Here is a 20721-nt window from a genome sequence, read left to right on the forward strand (position 1 = left end):
ATTTGAGCTGCGCCATGTGAAAACCAAGATAGTGCGTTTCCAACCAGCTTCCGCGCAGTCTGCTCCATGCTGTTCGCTAACGGTTTCTCTAATTGCAATAGACTTTGAAATCAAACATCATTGAACCTGACAAGACTGCGCGGATGCACAGGCTGGTCTGCATCCTTGCTGGTCGCAAAGCCACTATGTTGGTTTTCTCATGGCGTGGCTTATTTGTGTCATGCGTAATCAAATTCATGGGACATAAAAAAGTGAATATCATTTTTTATTATTAATGGTTACATTCTTTTCAGTACCTGATGCACTATGTTTACTAGGTAAATCTCTGTGATTTATATTGGAATGGAATACTGTCTGTATGTGAAAAATGTACAATTTTAAAAATTGTACATCTTTGAGATAATTAGTGTTGTACAACAAAAACCTACCGTCTGTAGAGGGCTTTAATTAAGATAAGTTGAAATTAGGACAAAATGTCAGTTTGAGAAGTTAGCTGACTGGCTGTTTAAGGCATTTTGGCTCTTTAATGTTAGTGACCGCTTACGCGGGTTCTTAAAGACCTGCTACAACCTAGGGACCTTCTTTTTTCCTCCCACATCAACTTCGTGAAAATCATTCTGATAATACTAGTATAATGCAGCTATATTACAAGATCACAACCCTCTCTGAATTAAGTAATGTTGTTCACAACTTCGTCTGCACGCTTTTTCAGACAATCTCTTTCCAGTATTGTTTTAAAACATAAATAAATAACTAGTTTACCCTGTAGAAACAAAGTGTGGTCTAACTCAAGTACAGAGCATGCTTCTACATTCATTCAATGAAATATTTAGACATTAACCGCATTGTCTTAAGCACGCACATTGTCTTGGTCTTATATATGTCACTGTTAATTTATAACGAGATACTTTTATTTCTCAATCTTTTCATGCAAATCATATATAATTACCATCATGGAAAATACGAAAGAAAACAGTTATTCTGTTGCGGTCTTAAACGTTATTTTTCAGTGCTACTTAGGTTATAAACGCCTTCCAGTTCCCTAGTTCTTCTTCCCATATCAAATTTTCTTTATCCCAGGAATTGAAACTTTAAAGCCCGCCCGCCCGCTTAGCTCAACTGGAAGATTCTTCAGTTCTATCCTTGGGCGAGGCGTATGTTCTCCGTAAATATCTGAGTCTGAAATTATTAGTCACCACCTCTAATTCATGTGGGAAAGTTGGCGGTTACTTGCGATGAACAGAGCTGGTACAAAATCCACTGGTTAGGTTAATTGCCCGTCATTACATAACAGAAATACTATTAAAACAGCGTTAAACCCAAAACAAACAAATAAAACACGGACTTAAGTAATAATGGAAATAATGGACACTGCCTACTGGACGTGTGAAATGCTACAACTTTTTCATAAATTCAGTTATTTGACAGAAATCGTATACCGTATATGTCAAGTAGCTGCCAGACATTGAAAGGGGAGTGTTAAATACATTTCAGTGTACTTTGTTCTAGGTTGAAGGTCAGTAATTCAAATCGTTCCTAAAGAAATGCCAGTCAATTGTTGTCTGCTACCCTAAAAATGGCGCATATTTGCTCTTGTCCGTACAATAAACTTCCGGTTTCGATCTGCAAAACTTCCCATGTGGGATGTACGAACATGAAAACCGTCTCATTTCATGCAGAATGTATTCTAGAAGTGAAAAAGTGTGATCGAAGCACTTGTTCTACACGAATTGCGCAAAATAAATGGAAAAATTAGGATATATATTTACTATGGACTTCTTTCGACTACACCACGGAAGCACATGGTGTAGAAGCACATTTTCGACCGAATTACTGACTTTATCCCTCTATATACTCTTACGAAAAACAAATCCCTGGTCTCTAGAAGCGACAGCTTCTCCATGTACGTTATATGTCTTCCTACTTGTAAAAAAAAATAGAGAGCAGAAGATTGCTAAAACCTACGCATTATAGTTCTTATATTATTTAGCACACTTGAAACCTGCAGGGGTATTTCTAATAAGGAGCCTTGCAGAACATCAATTAAGACAAAATAAACCGGAACTGGCCTCCTTATGTTATCCAGTGGTGCTTGAAATTTGATCTGTTTTCATGCTTAGATGTATTAAGGTTACACTGAGTTCCCATCTACTTAAAATGGACCATACTTCTAAATATCTTGCTCTGCGTTGTAATCTACGTAACAGGATTACACTTTGCAAATATCTAAATGTACTATAAGTAAATATTACGTACATGGTGACTCATTAACTGTGCGTTTTAGTACATCTAATTAGTCATCATTTGTTACCCAAATTAACACTTATGATGGTCATTTTTATAATTGATTTGTACGCGTTGTAGTCAGTCAATTTCATGAGATAATGAATTACTTTATTTAATTGGTATGTGATTCCCCTTTATTTAATACTCATGCGCACGTATGAGGGGGTGGTGAGGTGAGGCGGCGAGGGCATCGAGTTCCAATGTAAGTGGATATCTGCTTCATGAGAATTGTTATACAAGACTGTAAGCTTTCAGATGCCCTTGAGGTGTTTTTTCACATATGCTTATGTTAAGTTTGTATATATCTGATGTTCAATAATAATTGCGTATCTCTTGTCCCTATCGTGCTTGGTGACTAACAGTTGAAAGTCATATTGAATAGTTTGGAGAGTAATTGTATGAGTAAATTCTTCTATTTCAGTTGGCTATACTTTGTTTCATCCCTGACTGCAGAATAGATTTTTAAAATTAGGATTTTAATTTCAAACGATTACAGTTTTGCATATACAAGTAAATACAATATGACAAGCCGCAATGTGTTAAGAGACTTGCAACAGCGATCGCACATTTATAATATTAGCCCATTTCATCAGGGTTGCCAACGCGGCTTTTGATTACGGTACACACGAAACAAAATGTCTCGATTCATGTAACAATTTACTTATATTCTCCTTATTACTTGACATATTTTCGCAAAATGAGTGCTTTTCTACGAACAGTTCTCAGTACTTTCCTCGAACACTTCACCAAACTGAATCGGGACATTTTCTCCGTTTGTACGCTACCAAAAAGTCACATATGTTGGTCACCCTGTTTTTTTATCAGTTGATTGTAGAAAACTTTTCATTCCATTGCAAAAAAAAATGATGTACTTCACCCCTTATCAAATGGCTATTTGCCATCAATAATTATACTGATATAAGAAACTGTCACTGGTTGAGTATTTGGTTCGAAGGTAACTGTTTAAGCGATAGTTAACACGACGCTCTGTCGAGTTACCGCAAAACAGTTACCCGAGAGCCAGCCTGATATTTCCTTCCGCGCCTTCAACTAGTGATAGATTCTTCTTCTTGCATATCGTATTCTTCAATCTATAGAAGAAATAAGATAAAAACAAACGCTTTTCTTTTAGGCACTATTTTATTATAGCAACGTATGAATTTACGCATTCTTTCATGAATTTCAGCACGTGAGTCATCTTCCAGCACCGACAAAACCACGGGAAATTCCTGTCTGGATTGAAAGAAAACAATGCTGAAATTTATGATTGAATGCGTAAATTCTTTAATTAGCTTTTATCATTTTAAATCTGAAGATACAAATTTTCATGATAAGATGATGAAAACAATATTAATGACGAAATTAAGCTGTGTGCATATTAATACGAAGCAGGCGGTGTCTTGTAAATTGATCATATCTTGATAATTGAGCCGTGCCATGAGAAAACCAACATAGTGGCTTTGCGACCAGCATGGATCCAGACCAGCCTGCGCATTCGCGCAGTCTGGTCAGGATACATGCTGTTCGCTATTAGTTTCTCTAATTCCATTAGGCTTTGAAAGCGAACAGCATGGAGCCTGACCAAACTGCGTGGATGCGCAGGCTGGTCTGGATCCATGCTGGTCGCAAAGCCACTATGTTGGTTTTCTCATGGCACGGCTCATATATTTTCAGTTAAAAGGGGATTTTGCTCTACAAGAAGCCTAGACATAAAAAATGGAGACTACAGACTACGTTCCGGAAATTCTGTGGCAGAATTTTGGTGTAACGATGGCTTCCAGTTGTATGGCATGGAGCGAGCGGTGTGCTTCACTTCAAAATGGTCAAACGATCCGCCCCTGTGTATCGGTATGTATATCAAGTAAATGTATCAAAAGAGACGATTCTATAACTGTTTTCACATGCATGCAAGGAATTTTTTTCAATCTAATATTATACAGGTTTTATGGTTACCATCTAGTACATGAATTCATGAAGTCCTTCGCGTTTTCTTCGTTAGGTGGATGATATAAGTCTTTTAAGGTAATATGCGCCACCTAACAATTTTCAACGGACTGTTATGAAATTTTACCAAATTAAAGTTGACGATATTTTCGATTGACTGGTATTTTTTTTTTTTCAGTTTTTTGTTATTCTCCATTTTGCAGCTGTAAATCTTCAAACTTGACCACTAACGTCATTTTTCAGCAGAGCGCAAAATGACGTACTTGGCCGGTTTTTTAAGTAGCGTTTTTATATACAACAAAAATACGGCAAAAATTCTTTATTTTCAAGTTTGTATTAAAATCATCTCTCCAATGATATATAATTTGTCAAGTTTATTTCGACGTCACATCGGAGGCAAACGATTTATGACGCAAAACTGACGTCGAGCTTCACCCAAAATTTTGCGTAAAGACGCCATATTTAAGAAACTGCCAGATAGTTTTTTGAATAAATTTGAACAAGCGTGCAAAATTTCAGTCGCTATCGATTCCGTAAAAGAAAAATGGGGGTCACCGACTTAGATTTCGTTCTATTTACCGGTGCGCTTCCCCTACTCCCAGTTAAAATAACGACGTTTTATACTTATTACGTAAACTTCCATTAATTTAAATTCAGTTTCTGTTTATATTTGTGGATATATGATATCAAATTCCAATAATGATAAAACAAAGATATTATTTCATGAAATTCTTGAAATAAATGAATGATTTCGAGAAAATGCTCTCCTATACGACATAGAAATACAAACAATCCTTTTACTGAAACATGAAATGCGTATCGGTAAAGTGCGTTCTAGCCAAAAGTCGTATTCACCGGGCTTACGCTGATTTCTTATTTGTAGTTACAGCTTCAATTCTTAAACAAACGTTTTTTTTTTTTTTTAAATTTGAGAACATTAATAATATTTGTCGAAATGCTAAAACATTACTGCGGCAGAAAAATGAATATAATCCTTTGATACACAAATCAAATGTTATAGTTCTAAACAAAATGTTTGTAGTCAATCTTTAAGAGATTTTATTACTTGATATTTTGGTGTACATCTAAGACTTCGTTTTAAATTTATGTTCACGGAACTGATAGTTACCAGGTATGATTCATGCCGGGTCCGGATATTCCCATGTCAGTGTATTTTTATCTTCCTTTGGTATTCTGTCGAACGCGTGATAGGGACAAAAGGAACCGTTATACAAAATAATACTGCACGTGACATGTGTGCACAAGCCGGTAGCTAGGAAACAGGCAAAAGTTAGAAATTTCTCGGCGGAAGTGCATTTTGCCCGTTCGTGTAGTCGAAAAGTTGATGGCGGAAACAGGATTCCGTACTATAACTGCATCTAAACTCTAACCTAATCCCAAATATACATGTGAACAAATCGCATATTCGAACCGTGTGAAAAGCTGTTATTATCATTATTTATTATTTAATATCCCCTACAATGTAAAGATTGCATACTTCTTAGGCAATGAATGGAACGTTAATGCACACATTAAGGATGTATTAGTTTTTTTTTTTTTTGTTATCGTTTTTGAAATCTTTGTCAATGTTTAATTTAATGCATGACTTCTGCATCCGAATTTTGACATGTATCTACCCACACATTGCAAATATTTTAAGTTTTCTCGTGCGAAACGTAACCTTTTTCTAGTTACTGTATTTGCAAACGCAAATTCAAACTGCGTAAATTGCTATATGGTATTTCCGTATCTAGACTTGGATATAGATTGATAGATTTAATTGCAAACATGACAAATCAATATAACCAGGGGGAAGGACGTATGATCGTATGCTGTAAGGATTAAGTGAGCGAAATGTATCGCTGTAACAAAAATGGCTGACATTTAAACAGAAAATACACTTTGCACACATATTTTTGAACAAAGGATGCCCAATAAACACATATCCATTCGTTTTGTCCTCGCTGTCAGTTTGTGTACTGGTGTTTGCGTGTGTGCATGAGTGTTTCTATTTGGCGGTCTGTGTCTCTGGCTGTGTTTGCTGTGCTATATGATTCCATGAAATTTAAACTTACCTTTTACGTTTTTTTTCTACTGTATTCATGATTATTAAAAATACAAATCAATCTCATACAGTAAATCTGGTATTATTCGCGATGTTTTAATTTCCGCTATTTTTCGCGAATCGGGTGCATCGCGAATTCATAAATCCGCATAAGTGTCCTTCCATAACATACAGACATATTCGAAAAAAAATGTCCGAAATACGGTCAAGTTCAGCAATGAATACTAGCCGCCTGTACACGATGTTTATTAAATGTACTTCAATTTATTTCAATATATTATCAATAAGTATAATAAAAATCACCGAAACTACATTTCATGTAGAATATACTGCTTAAAGACAGAATTAACGCTAATGTGTAGAGGTTGGATTTACATGCAGCTGGCAGGATGATAACTTTGTTTTTAACAGGTTACGGAGAGCATCTCCTTGATGCACTTTGTCAAACAAGCAGAGCACGTGTTACCTGAGGGGATGATCCATATCATCCTTTATCTTCTCGACAAACCTGATTTTTTACACATTTTGTTTAAATAACAATAGGGATTAGTGGACAATTTATCACACCGTTGTATTATATACTTGTACGTTACAATTATTTGTGAAGGACTGTAACAAGAATAATTGCCCGTAAATTGAATAAAGGATTAAAAAGCTCTTTTCAATCAATTTAAGTTGAACAAAAGCAATTTGTGTGAACACAGTAACCGATTACTAATACGAAATAACCGTTACGGACCATGTATTTAACGAGTCTTTGGCGTGCATAAATCCGATACGATACGGAATAATGGACATTAATGTAATCACGACTTCCAGAATTGGAATTTCACTAATATAAGATAAGAAACTTCGCGAATTTAAATTTCTGACCCTCCCGTCGCGAATTCATAAAGCCGCGAAATAATTCAGGATGAGGGAATTCGCGAAATAAAGATCATGCGGATATAACGTGATTTACAGTATTTCAAAAATTAAATTGATAATCTTATTAACTTAAAGATGATATTGTTCAAATGAAGAACTTTAAATAGCCACCTTACCTCCTAAGGCTTTACATTTTATTGCATTTTTAGCATTTTGAGCCTTTTCATTTTCACGGTGCCGAATTTAATTGTACGCACAGGCGTATGCCCAGGTACGCCGCTGGCGGTGAACTACGTTGGACTCCGCTTTAGTACGGGCAGCCTCGGGTAACTACGTTCAGCTACGGATCAATACGGCAATGTACGTTTCAGTACGGATGACTACGTTTTAGTACGTTTAACTACGGATGAATAAGTTTCAACCAAGTTGGACTAAAGTCACGCTCAAATAGCTACGGATCGCTCAAACTTTTATGCATGTTCAAAAGTTGGAGAAACTTGCAAGTTTGGGATAAGTCTTGAATACGTTTTGACCAAGTGTTGATACTGATTACTGCGTTTCTATCCGTGGCTAGACGTAGCTACCCGCGCCGCGCCGCATGTGGGGTATTAGGCAAATTTGTTTGTTGTCTAATAAAATCTGTCTCTTTGTCTCGTATAGAACATTTTCTCGAAAACATTCATCTGTTTGAAGAATATCATGAAATAACGTCTTGGTTTTATCATTATTGTGATATTATTTAATTATATCCACCAACAGAAACCGAAACTGAATTTAAATTGATGGAAATTTAAAAAATAAATATAAAAACGTCGTTATTTTAACTGGGGGGTAGGGGAAGAGCCGCGGTAAATAGAGCGAAATCTAAAACGGTGACCCCCATTTTTCTTTTACGGAATCGATAGCGATTGAAATTTTGCACGCTTGTTCAAATTTATTTAAAAAACTATCCGGCAGTTTCTTAAATATGGCGTCTTTATGCAAAATTTTGGGTGAAGTTCGACGTCAGTTTTGCGTGTTTTGCGTTCATAAATCGTTTGCCTCCGATGTGACGTCGAAATAAACTTGACAAATTATATATCATTGGAGAGATGATTTTAATACAAACTTGAAAATAAAGAATTTTTGCCGTATTTTTGTTGTATATAAAAACGCTACTTAAAAAACCTGTCAAGTACGTCATTTTGCGCTCTGCTGAAAAATGACGTTAGTGGTCAAGTTTGAAGATTTACAGCTGCAAAATGGAGAATAACAAAAACTGGAAAAAAAATACCAGTCAATCGAAAATATCGTCAACTTTAATTTGGTAAAATTTCATAACAGTCCGTTGAAAATTGTTAGGTGGCGCATATTACCTTACGATAAGTCCGAAATCGCAATAACACAAAAAAAAGGAAACAATTACCTCTTGTTTTGGCTTTTAAGATAAGTCCGAAATCGCAATAGCACAAATAAGGAAACAATTAAGCATTGTTCTGGCTTTTAAGATAAGTCCGAAATCGCAATAGCACAAAAAGGAAACAATTACCCATTGTTTTGGCTTTTAAGATAAGTCAGAAATCGCAATAGCACAAAAAAACAACAATTACCTCTTGTTTTGGCTTTAAAGATATCCCCGAGATATTGCACATTTAATTAAGCTATCATCATTTGTGTACTGCAAATATAGACATTTCGTGGGCTGAAATAACAGAATGCACTTTTGTACACATTTACAAATCAGTCCGTCTTCCAAATATAAAAGTTTTTTTTTAAATTATTGTCAAACACAGTTTTGTCAAGGTAGTGTACATATTAAATTTCAGCCATCCTTGGCACCGAAAAGTTTACAAATGTCATTTCTGACTTTATTTGCTGATTGATTACTCAGTTATGTCTAATAGCTTACAATACAAAACTTTCAAGATACCGGGGTATTTGTGTTAGCATAAAAAATGTTTAGATGTATATTTTTCGCACAGATATCGACAAACATTTATTGCCACGAATTTTAAACTTGGAGAAAACATAGTCGCGGCAATAAGATCTACATTTAACAAGATACATTTTCTTCTTTAAAACTCAAAATTTCATACTATCATCCCTGGAGACCTTAAAAATTATGTACAACATCCATCTTTATCTTTCACAATATAGATGCATTTTGTTTGTTTCAGTGTAACAAACACCGAGTAAACGCAAGATTCGTTTGAGCCGCACCATGAAAAAATCAACATAGTGCATTTGCGACCAGCATGAATCCGCGCAATCTGGTCAGGATCCATGCTGTTTGCTTTCAAAGCCTATTGCAATTAGACAAATCGTTAGCGAACAGCATGGATCCTGACTAGACTGTGCGGATACGCAGGCCGGTCTGGATCCATGCTGGTCGCAAATGCACTATGTTGGTTTTTTCATGGTGCGGCTCATTTCTTTTTCACTTGCGGCGTAAGAATGACCGATAATGTAAAATCTGGTTTTCATAAGGGAAAGATTTTGTATTGTAAGTTTTAAATGGCAATGAAAAAAATACGTTTGATACTTTTCACAGTGACATTGTTAGATATGTTTCGAAAGTGAACCAAAATCATGTAATAAAAGGGGTAATTCACCGGGGAATACATGTCACAAACGTTTGTTGATCAGACAGTAGGCAGAAAGTGCAGCCAAACAGTAGGCAGAAAGTGCAGCCTTTGGCAGCACCTATCTTGTTTTCACGAACGACCGGTGGTACCTTCATAATTTGGAATTTGAAATTGTAAAGTACGAAATCATAAATTTCACGATTTTACACTTCAGAACTTCAAAATTTTCCAAAATTTCATAAAACGTGAAACAGCAAAGTATGCAATAATCAACTTCACAATTTCACATTTCATAACTTCAGTCGTAATTCTGGGGCTGATTACTTGTCAATATTGCAAATAAATTGGCAAAAGTGCAAATTAAATGTTAATCGCTCTCATTTCTAGAAAATTGTAACGATGGTTTAAGTGTTGAAGTGAATTGTGTTATAAATGTATGGACAGACGTGACCGAATTGCAAGCTGAGAACATAAACAAACATGAACGAGCACTCAAATTAATTACTTTAGCCGGTATAGATGCGGGTGCAATTAGAAAAAGCACGCATATTGCACTGTAAATAGAACTTGTTCAAAACCTGGTTTATTGCCAAGAATAGCATTGTAAATTAGCTTTCCATTTCATTGTAGTTCAATACATTCCTGAATTAATGGCAATGGGTTAAAATGCAGGAAAGCGTAATTGCATCAGATGTTAAATACTCTACTTGTCTTGTGCTTTTAAATTATTGTATTTAATCAATAAAGTCTTGAAAGTAGATCCCTCGAAAGCACCGAAAACAAGCCAAACAGTGAAAATTGCAGACTCGGTTTGATTGAGTCTGTTCATGAGCATTAATGGCAATTGCAACACTACCCACGCTCCCTAGCACCGGCTTAAGCAGTATTTAATTTTCAAATCTAAATGAGTTGAAATCAATGATCCCGAAGGACCAGAAAATATACCAACAATCAAGTCATGTACCAGAACGAAAGGCTTTATTCTTTCTGTTAACATGTGTATTGCAAGGAAGATAAACATACAGAGCTGTTCAGTTTTTTCCGTATTAAATAGAACCCAGACACTTTTTACGAAAACTTTAAATTACAAGGTAAAAAACACATACCAGGATATCACAGATAAAAAAAAAATTAGCCTTTATTACCGTGGCGTAAAAATATAAGGAGAAGCAGATTCCGCCAATTATCCTTATAATTTGTATTTTCCTGGATCGCAGTGCCTTAATCGTAACGGGGTCAAATCTACATCATAACTTCAGTATCATTATGTAATTTGCAAAAGTGTGAAACATACGGTAGAGTACATCGGTGTATAATGTGGGTTTTGACCAGCCAGTTGCAAATTGCCGGATGCTATTTGATAAACACTTTGCCCTTTGTTAAATGCTTGGCCATTTGCTAATTGCCATTTGCCAATGATTAAAAAATATTTGCTGACTGGGTGTTTAGATGTGTCATCTGGTAATTGCCATTTGCCGATTGCTAATTTGCTACATGCAATTTACCACTTGCTTATTTGGCCATTGCTGTTTGTCGAATGCTTGTTAGCTAAATGTTATTTTCCATCTGCTCATCTGCTTAGACAGTGCTATTTGCTAGTTGCTAATTTACTTTATTGCTTTATGCCAGTCGCTATTTGCCACTTGGCAACAGTATATTTGCTTGCCGAATCGCTGTCATTTCTAGAAAATTGTAACGATGGTTTCAGTGTTGAAGTGAATTTTGTTTTTGACTGACGTGACCAAACATTAAGCTGAAAACATAAACAAACATGAAAAAGAAGTTTCAAGTATTGTTAGTGGACGTTGTACTTCCGGTACAGAGGCATTGTTTGGTGTATTACCAGTTTTTGTGAGCAGATTCTCATGTAGTTTCGTTCAAGTGTTCTGTTATCACACTTTAAGCTTTAAAATGCCAACCATTTGATTCATAAGAGATTAATGTAGTCAAAAATATCTTAACTAGAACTTTTTTATTAACCTTGACTTATCTATTCTTAAAATCACTAAAGGTCATATGATACTAAAATGAAATTGTTATAGAATAATATTTGAAATAATGTTTGCAACATATTTCTCACTTTTACTCTAAACAAAAGGACGTTCATTTTCCTATTTTTATATGTCCTTGAATTTTAGTTTGTTTTTGCGACATCACGTATTGCCAAAACAGTATTTTGGTTTATTACAACGACTTACAAAGTAAAACAATACAAAGATACCACATAAAGTCAAGTCAGTTTTACGTCTCATCACATGTAAAACATAAGAGTAATACTAAAACATATCACAGTGCACGTACATTTCTTTACAGAAATATAAGAAACTCATTAAAGTCAAAATGTACATTTGAGCCCGCACCATGAGAAAACCAACATAGTGCATTTGCGACCAGCATGGATCCAGACCAGCCATGCTGTTCGCTAACGGTTTCTCTAATTGCAATAACCTTTGAAAGCGAACAGCAAGGATCTTTACCAGAGTGCGCGGATGCACACTATGCACAATTAGGTTTTTATATATGCCTGTTTCAAACCTGACTGATTCAACTACACGTCTTAACTTTTAGCCTGCTGTCGGCAAGTGATTCTGCCTTTGCCACCAGTACAAACCAAGATCAGCCTGCACATCCGTGCATGCTGCTCATGGTCTGCACTGTTCGCTATTCAGTCAGTATATTTTCAGTGAAAACCCCTGCGAATAATAAATGGTATTACTCAAACTGAATGATGGACTAGCCCATTTTAGAAATATAACAGGCTAAAGGTTTATTTGGCTGATAGTATGAGGATACATCGCAATTTTCAAATATATGTACCAGTAAATTGTGCAAATCTCTCTTTATTTCTTCCATATCATGCGTGTTTAGTTTCATTATTTACATATATTATCCAGTTGTCAGTTTCAATAACCGGAAGTTATGACTCAAGGCTTGATCTATGACTTTGAGCATACATTAAGTGAGTTAAAGAGCTGTTCAAAATGTAAACTATCTGGCATATTTTTCTCTCAAAGTATATATTATTTCTACAATTTAAAACTGAAGCTTAGTTTGCACAACTAAAATCCATCAACTTTAGTTGTGGCTTATCCATATTTGCTAATTCGCATTGTTGCCTTGCAGTAGTACCAAATACGTCCTAAGTTTACCACTTATACTTGTTACGAAAATTTCATGCATCTCGCTTTAAAGACCCAACACAACCTATTCACATACTTTCCCATCCGCTACCCTCCTTCCCCACACCTCACCCACATAAACCATAAACTTAATGAAAATCATTCTTACATGATGGCAGGTGGACAATTTAGGCCATTCCTGAATTAATGTTTTTTCTCAACTTCATTATTCAGTCAGTCTGTTTTCAGTATAGTTTTAAAAAATAAATGATTATTTTACACAGTAGAAACAAAGTTCATACAAAACAATCAAACAAACTAACTAAATACATTAAGTACTGTTCATAAGTTAATAAGGTCAAATGTTTAGACATTAAACACATTGTCTTGGCCTATATCATGAAGGTGCTCATATTTTTGCTGTTATAAGAGTAAAGTCTTACTACTTACTTCTAGTTATAATGCTTTATTTTTGCGTTAATTAAGCTTATTACATGCATAATCACGTGACCATTTACGGAAAGTTGACGGTAGCAAAAAAAATATCAAATTACTACGATAGACATTTAAGAATATTCAATTTTGATACGGAAATAGAAGCTGCTCTTCGAATAAGATTTCTGCGTTGAAACAGTAACAATTTAGTAATATTACGGCGTCGTTTTGGTGAAATTTGCAAGAGTGGTTGTGTACACTTATTGTATATCTTTAAGTGAGTTAATACATAATTTACAGCTGGTGTCTAGATTTATGGCTGCAAAGGTTTATTGTCAATGCTATGTGCCATTTAAAGTAGGGGTCGCAAAACTCTTAAACGAAGCCTACACACATTTGCAGTGACATAGGTTATATGGGTCTCTTAAGTTTTTTCAGTTATTGTCCAATTGTTTCATAAGTACTCGCTTCCTGTTTATTTGATGATATATGAGCCACGCCATGAGAAAACCAACATAGTGCATTTGCGACCTGCATGGATCCAGACCAGCCTGCGCATCCGCGCAGTCTGGTCAGGATCCATGCTGTTCGCTAACAGTTTCTCCAATTCCAATAGGCTTTATAAGCGAACAGCATGGATCCTGACCAGACTGCGCGGATGCGCAGGCTAGTCTGGGTCCATGCTGGTCGCAAACCCACTATGTTGGTTTTGTCATGGCACGGCTCAATAAACATTAGTAGGTCACTGTATCTATGTGTTAGCGAAATAGTTAGGACCCTACTTTATCGACTTGAATGTTAAGTATAGCTTTACTTTTGATACAATACAAAATAAAGTGTTTCAATGGGTTTCAGTAAGCTAACTATAAAAAACATATACAGTTTTAAGCAAAACAAAAAGATCAAAGTGTATGTACTAGCTGAAAAAAATAAACAATAACGAAAAACAATTGAAATTGAACATGTAGGTTGTTCTTTAAAGGATATTAACACTAACATTTGTAAAACGTTTCTGGCGAATTTGCTCTTTGTTTCCTATCTTTCAAAGACAATGTTGAGAGGCTACAGCGAAAGTCTATGTGCATATAAACGAAAACTTCGTATTAACTCCCGCTTACATCTCACCCACTCCCCCGCCCCCTCCCCATCTCCGCTTAATGCGTAGTTCAAAGACCGCAACTGTAAGCTCCTTTTAAAATTAGTCATTATTTTATTTAGTGTGTGTAAATGTATTTTAAAACTCTTTCAACTTCAGCAAACACTTGTAAAGCCATACTACCGACGTCAACTTTGAAGATTTCACAAGAATTTGACGGAGCTGTGCTAAAGTTTTCGTGCGCAGCGATGTATAAACTGAAAGGTGAAATCAAACTTATCTGTGACGGAACTGACTGGAGCGCGCCTACACCATCTTGCACACGTGAGTATATCTAAACTATATTGGCAAATTGTGGTATGTATTTACAAAAGACCAGTAGACGGATACAAAAGCACTTTACCGATATCGCATTTTCAAAAGTTGTCATATACCTTAAGTTCAGGTTTGAGCTGCTACTTTTCTGTTTGAAAGAGCTAATACCATACCACATATAAATATTTAATGACATTAAATCCACATTTCAGACACTGTACTTATTTATAGCTGTTAAACGAATTTCTGGGAGGAAGGTAGACAAGGAACGAGTACTAGGAGATAATTAAACTTCAGAATGAATTTTCTGAAGTAGAACGAGTGTTGTGTTTGGCCTGCCGCTTGTATCATAACTCAAATACTTGGATATAAATGATATATTTTTCTACTGAAATGCTGATATACTGGGAACCAGTATCCGGACAGGGCCAGTATACGGACACAAACAATAACAGTTTTATTTGAGCGTTATTCGCACAGATGTTTCATCTGGATCATTTGTTTGTTTGTTTTTATGTCTACAACAAACCACTGTTTTACAAGGCTGAACTTTCATGATAATATCTCACCTATGTTTACAAAACAACTTTCGGTCTTAACGGGGCATGAAGATAGCATTGCGCATGCGCAGTAGTTTTAACTTGCCGAGGTATCAAGAGGGGAAAAATAATTAAACTGTACATTGATTTTCTGCACATGACATATATTACTTTTAATTTCACGCTAATAGACTAATAGTTACATAAAATGGAAGACTGTCGATTTTTGCACTAATTTTTTCCTGTATCTATTGAATTATTAAGAATTCGTGTTAGACAATCTTCGAGTTTTTGAGGTTAGCCTCTCTTAGCTTTGGTTATCTTTCATATGCATTGTTGGAGATATTAATGATAAAGAAATCTGTAAAAATAGCTCAGTTACTTATTTCGATATCAAAATTACAGCAAACCATCATCAAAATAATTGTCCGACTACTGGTTTAGCTCAAGGGGAAAATAACTTCTTTTTGTGACCACATTCGAGGCCCCATTGGACCCATATTGTACGTCACAACGAGATACTGATTACAATATCAGATGCGGAAAGAGCTAAAGTCTGTGCAGTGTGGGCTTCACTTATGTCAAATATTTTTTGAGAAAATAATGGAACTGAAATATGAGAATCTGTCCATCTACGTGTCCCCAGCCAGTAAAGGTCTAGTCCTGTGCAAAAAGTGAATATTAGTTTGAAGCATTGAGAATACACATTACATTGTATGTTAATGTAGAAATTTAGTTTATAAGTCATTTACATTTTGTGATATTATAATTGTTGAATAATTTTGCTAATTTCTGTACGATCTTAAGATTGTTATATCAAGTTTGAATGTCCAGTATCTTAACCAGGAAATCTTAATAAATTTCTAGCTTGGAATCCCCCGCTTTCATGTGATTTTGAAGAAACAGATCTGTGCGGCTGGTCTCACCACGACAAAGACGACCAAGACTGGAGATGGAATTCCGGAAAGACTAGTACGTCACGTACGGGTCCTACCCATGACCATACGCTTGGTGATGGAAAAGATGGTAAACGCACTATTTTCTTTCTGTTAAACGTTAAGACAGGGCTCAATGGACCAATGGTGACGCTGTCACCATAGGAAAGGAAAGGATAGGAAATCGGGTGTCATGACTTCGAATTCCCGCTCGGACTCGAGCGTCCTGTGTATCTTGCATATGCTCCAACAGAAATTACCAACAGTCTTTCAGAGGACTCGCCCATATAGGCTACAGGTGGCGCCTGTGAATAAGCTTTAATACAGAAAATGTTAAACTGTATTATGTACGTTTCGATATGCATATAATTAATGTCAATAAGTCTGAATGATTATAAACATTGACAAACGACGTTTATAAAGTTTTTTTGTAAATAAAGGCAAAAACACAAACACTGAAGTTTCTTCATTACATATACAGTTAAACTTGTTTGAGAGACTTATATTAAGATACTGCTTTTTTTTTTGTTCTGTATATTTTTTGCTTTTTACGAACAAATCAAGTTGTATTGATGAAGAGATCACTTGTGTCAAACGGGACTAACGCACACATTTTAGGCGAAAATAATTTCTCTCAGAAATCCATAAATAGTGAGTATTTTGAAAGTGACTAGTAGTACAAACTGATTGACATAAAATTTTTGCAAGATATGCTTATAAATAACCAAAAATATTGTGCAGACGGTGGTAAACCGTTGCAACGCTTTTGAAATAATGCAGACAATTTAGATTCTTCTTGCATTTTTACCATTATTTAACTTTTATTTTCTCCCACAATATCATTTTTCAGTGTCATATATACGTTCTATATGGAAATGAACATGCTGAAAAATTTAACCCAAACTGTGGGCAAGTACAAATGTAGGTTTTGCCTGTCTAAATGAGTCTAAATGAGTTGTAGTGTATAAGAACATTGACAATAATTATCAGCTTGAGCTATTTAAACCATTTAGAATTTTGAATGAAAAATCAAAACGTAATTTGGAATTAATGTATTGTTTCAGCATGCAGTTTTGTTTTCTGACTTCTTTTGATATAATTTTGAATTGTATTAACCTTTAGCCTGCAAGTAATTATGCCTTTGCGACCAATGTTCTTGGTCTGCAATGTTCGCTATTCAGTCAGTAAATTTTCAGTAAGCACCTCTTTGAAAAATAAATGGTATTGCCCAAACTGAATGATGGACCAGTTCATTTTAGAAATTTAGCAGGCTAAAGGTTAATAACAAATGATTTTATATATATCAAACATTATTTGCTTTGAATCCACTATAAAATAACATATTGATTCATTACAGGTCACTACATGTATTTTGAGACATCAAGTCCAACAAGGACTAACCATAAAGCCATCTTGCAATCTCCGCTGTATCCAGGGGACTATAGCCAACAGAGATGTTTCAAATTCTGGTATCATATTCTAGGTGTTGGCGGTATGTTGTTGATGTTGATGCTTTTTCTATAATAATGACGTTGTAATGGAACTGATAACCTTAAAAAAAGAAATGAGCCGTGCCATAGGAAAACCAACATAGTGGGTTTGCGACCAGCATGGATCCAGACCAGCCTGCGCATCCGCGCAGTCTGGTCAGGATCCATGCTGTTCGCTTTTAAAACCTAATGCAATTAGAAAAACTGTTGGCGAACAGCATGGATCCTGACCAGACTGCGCGGATGCGCAGGCTGGTCTGGATCCATGCTGGTCGCAAACCCACTATGTTGGTTTTCTCATGGCGCGGCTCAAATAGTTTCATTGTAACACACAGAATGCATGGTTTTAAGCATTTCTGATATTTATTTGCAATGATATTACAAATAGGTTATTAAACAATGTATAATGTATGTTTATAAGTATAAATTTAACATCAAACGTCAGTCCTTCAAGGGTAGCTGTATAAAGCTGCATTTGCTATGAATTTCATTCACGGCAACGTTCGGAACCATTTTAGCTGCTACAATCATTGGACTGGTCTTTGGTTTAAATCTTAATTATTAGTTATAATAATTCATCTCTTTTTTTTTTTCATTTCGTTTTCGTTTTTCTATGTCCGGTTAAATATACATGTAATTGTGATTGTACTAAGGCTCTTTTCGTTTATTTGTACTTGGACTCATTTTAGTTACCTGGCTGTCCAGTTTAATTTAATTGTAATTACACTGGCGCCCATGAAGGTGTATTTGTACTTTGACTCATTTTAGTTACCTGGCTGTCCAGTTTAATTTAATTGTAATTACACTGGCGCCCATGCAGGTGTATTTGTACTTGAACTCATTTTCGATACCTGACTCTAGTTTAATTTAATTGTAATTACATTGTCGACCATGTAAGTGATGTTGTACTTGGACTCATTTTCGTTTTCTGGCTGTCCAGTTTAACGTAATTGTATTTACACTGGCGGCCATGCAGGTGTATTTGTACTTCTCCTTCTAATTACATGTGTTACCAGTTCAAAGTATGTGTATTTGCACTTTGGCTCATTTTGTTCACGTTCTTTCCAGTTTAATGTATATGTATCTATTCCTTGCACTATCTCTTTCTACCCAGTTTGATAAATGTGTTTGTAATTTTGCTCACTTTTGTTATTTTGTCCAGTTTAATTTCTTTTTATTTCGTTTCCTTTTTCTGTCCATATCTTTATGTTGACTCATGTTCAACCTATGCTATGGAGCTGGTGTAAGTTCAGTTATTTTCATTTCATTATGTTCTGGGTGTATAATGCATGCCTGATTTTTGCTTTCTTTCTGTGCTCCAGCTTAATGTAAATGTAACTTCCGGTTTTATATTTTTCGTTCTCTTTCTATGCAGTTTGGGGTTGCCATATTGAAGTTTGATTCATTTTCGTTCTCTTTCTGTCCAGTTTTATTTCATGTGTATTTCTAGTTGCATCCTTTTCCGTACTCTTTTTTATTCAGTTTAAATTCCTGTTTATCTATATTTTTACCCATTTTCGTTCTCTTTCTATCCAGTTTAGTTTATATGTATATCTTCTTTTACCCATTTTCATTTCCCAGTTTCATTTACGTGTATCTCTACTGTTACCATTTTTCGTTCTCACCACTCAAGTTTAATTTCGTTGTATCTTTGCTTTTACCACATTTCGTTCTCTTTCAGTCAAGTTTAATTTATGTGTATCTCTACTTTTACCATTTTTCGTTCTTTCTCTGGTCAAGTTCATATAGGTGTATTTGTACTGTTGTTCTGTTTTATTACGTTGGTGGGTGGGGGGTGGGGGGGGGGGAGGAAAGAGGGTGTGTGTTTATTTGTCCTTCTGAAGAAACATTGAGTTATGTCATACACATGCGCTTTGATTTGTCCACAGATATTGGTGACCTTGAAGTTTTCTTCAAGCCGGAGAGTGTTACCGATCTAAATACACTGGATCGCGTGTTTCATACAAATGAAGATGGCGGCGATGTTTGGTATGAGAAAAGCATTCCCATTCCCCTGCAGACACAAGCTTTTCAGGTAAAATCAGACGTGATATCAGTCCGTTCATCTACCTTTACTCCATTCTTTAAACAAGGCATCTTCAATAGATTGCGAAATATATTTCTCAATTTGGCATTTAAGCAGTTGCAGAAATGAGCCGCGCCATGAGAAAACCAACATAGTGGCTTTGCGACCAGCATGGATCCAGACCAGCCTGTGCATCCGCGCACTCTGATCAGGATCCATGCTGTTCGCTAACAGTTTCTCTAATAACAATAGGCTTTGAAAGCGAACAGCATGGATCCTGGCCAGACTGCGCAGATGCGCAGGCTGGTCTGGATCCATGCTGGTCGCAAATCCACTATGTTGGTTTTCGCATGGCGCGGCTCAAATGTTGTATATGTTACGTAACATTCGTACAATTGCATTGGTTACAAAGGTTAATAGAAACTATTTTATGTACATCTGTATACTTATCTTGGTGGTATTAAAATAAAATGTTTCAAAATAGAATGTTTACTGTTTACAAATAGTTGTTGGCAGCTTTGCACATATAAAAATTGACATTCATGTAAAATTATACTTTGAAACTTTTCGGTTATTGTTCCACAAGGGTTAAAGGCAAGCTAAAGTGAACAAAAAATAGTAAAGATGTATAATCCAAAGTGTATAACAGGGAAAATGTAAAGAATTTCAAGATTTTGTTATATCAGTATTTGAATGGATATTAGGATGCTGTTCAGCTTTACATTTGGTATAGTATTGATGATTGCCTAACACAAGAAAATTGCCATGCTGAACTTAACGGTTCGACATGGTGTCCCTTATAAACATATTTTAATATATCTTCAGATTTTATTGGTAGCAACTCGAGGAACTAGTTATAGAAGCGATTTTGCCGTCGATGATGTCTCTCTTGAAATTTGCCAAGGTTTGTATTTATTATTTAAACGGTTTACGTCTTAGCTTTGGCTTTACATTGAAAGAGAGTTGGTTGAATCTATAGTATTTTCCTTGATCGCAAAGAGTGAAAATATTACAAATGGAGTTAATAAGAAGACATTGTG

General features: G+C 35.6%; 1 protein-coding gene across 1 annotated transcript in view; it reads left to right on the forward strand.

The window, feature by feature from the left end:
* LOC123536221 (uncharacterized) overlaps positions 1 to 20721 on the forward strand; it is a 31416-nt gene that overhangs the window by 4564 nt on the left and 6131 nt on the right. Inside the window, exons 2-7 of the mRNA XM_053529032.1 lie at positions 3961 to 4134; positions 14536 to 14700; positions 16098 to 16256; positions 17523 to 17657; positions 19545 to 19690; positions 20507 to 20585. Coding sequence (XP_053385007.1) covers positions 3961 to 4134; positions 14536 to 14700; positions 16098 to 16256; positions 17523 to 17657; positions 19545 to 19690; positions 20507 to 20585 — 858 coding nt within the window. The remainder of the gene's footprint in view (positions 1 to 3960; positions 4135 to 14535; positions 14701 to 16097; positions 16257 to 17522; positions 17658 to 19544; positions 19691 to 20506; positions 20586 to 20721) is intronic.

The sequence above is a fragment of the Mercenaria mercenaria genome, chromosome 17, assembly GCF_021730395.1.
Source record: "Mercenaria mercenaria strain notata chromosome 17, MADL_Memer_1, whole genome shotgun sequence".
NCBI lineage: Eukaryota > Metazoa > Mollusca > Bivalvia > Venerida > Veneridae > Mercenaria > Mercenaria mercenaria.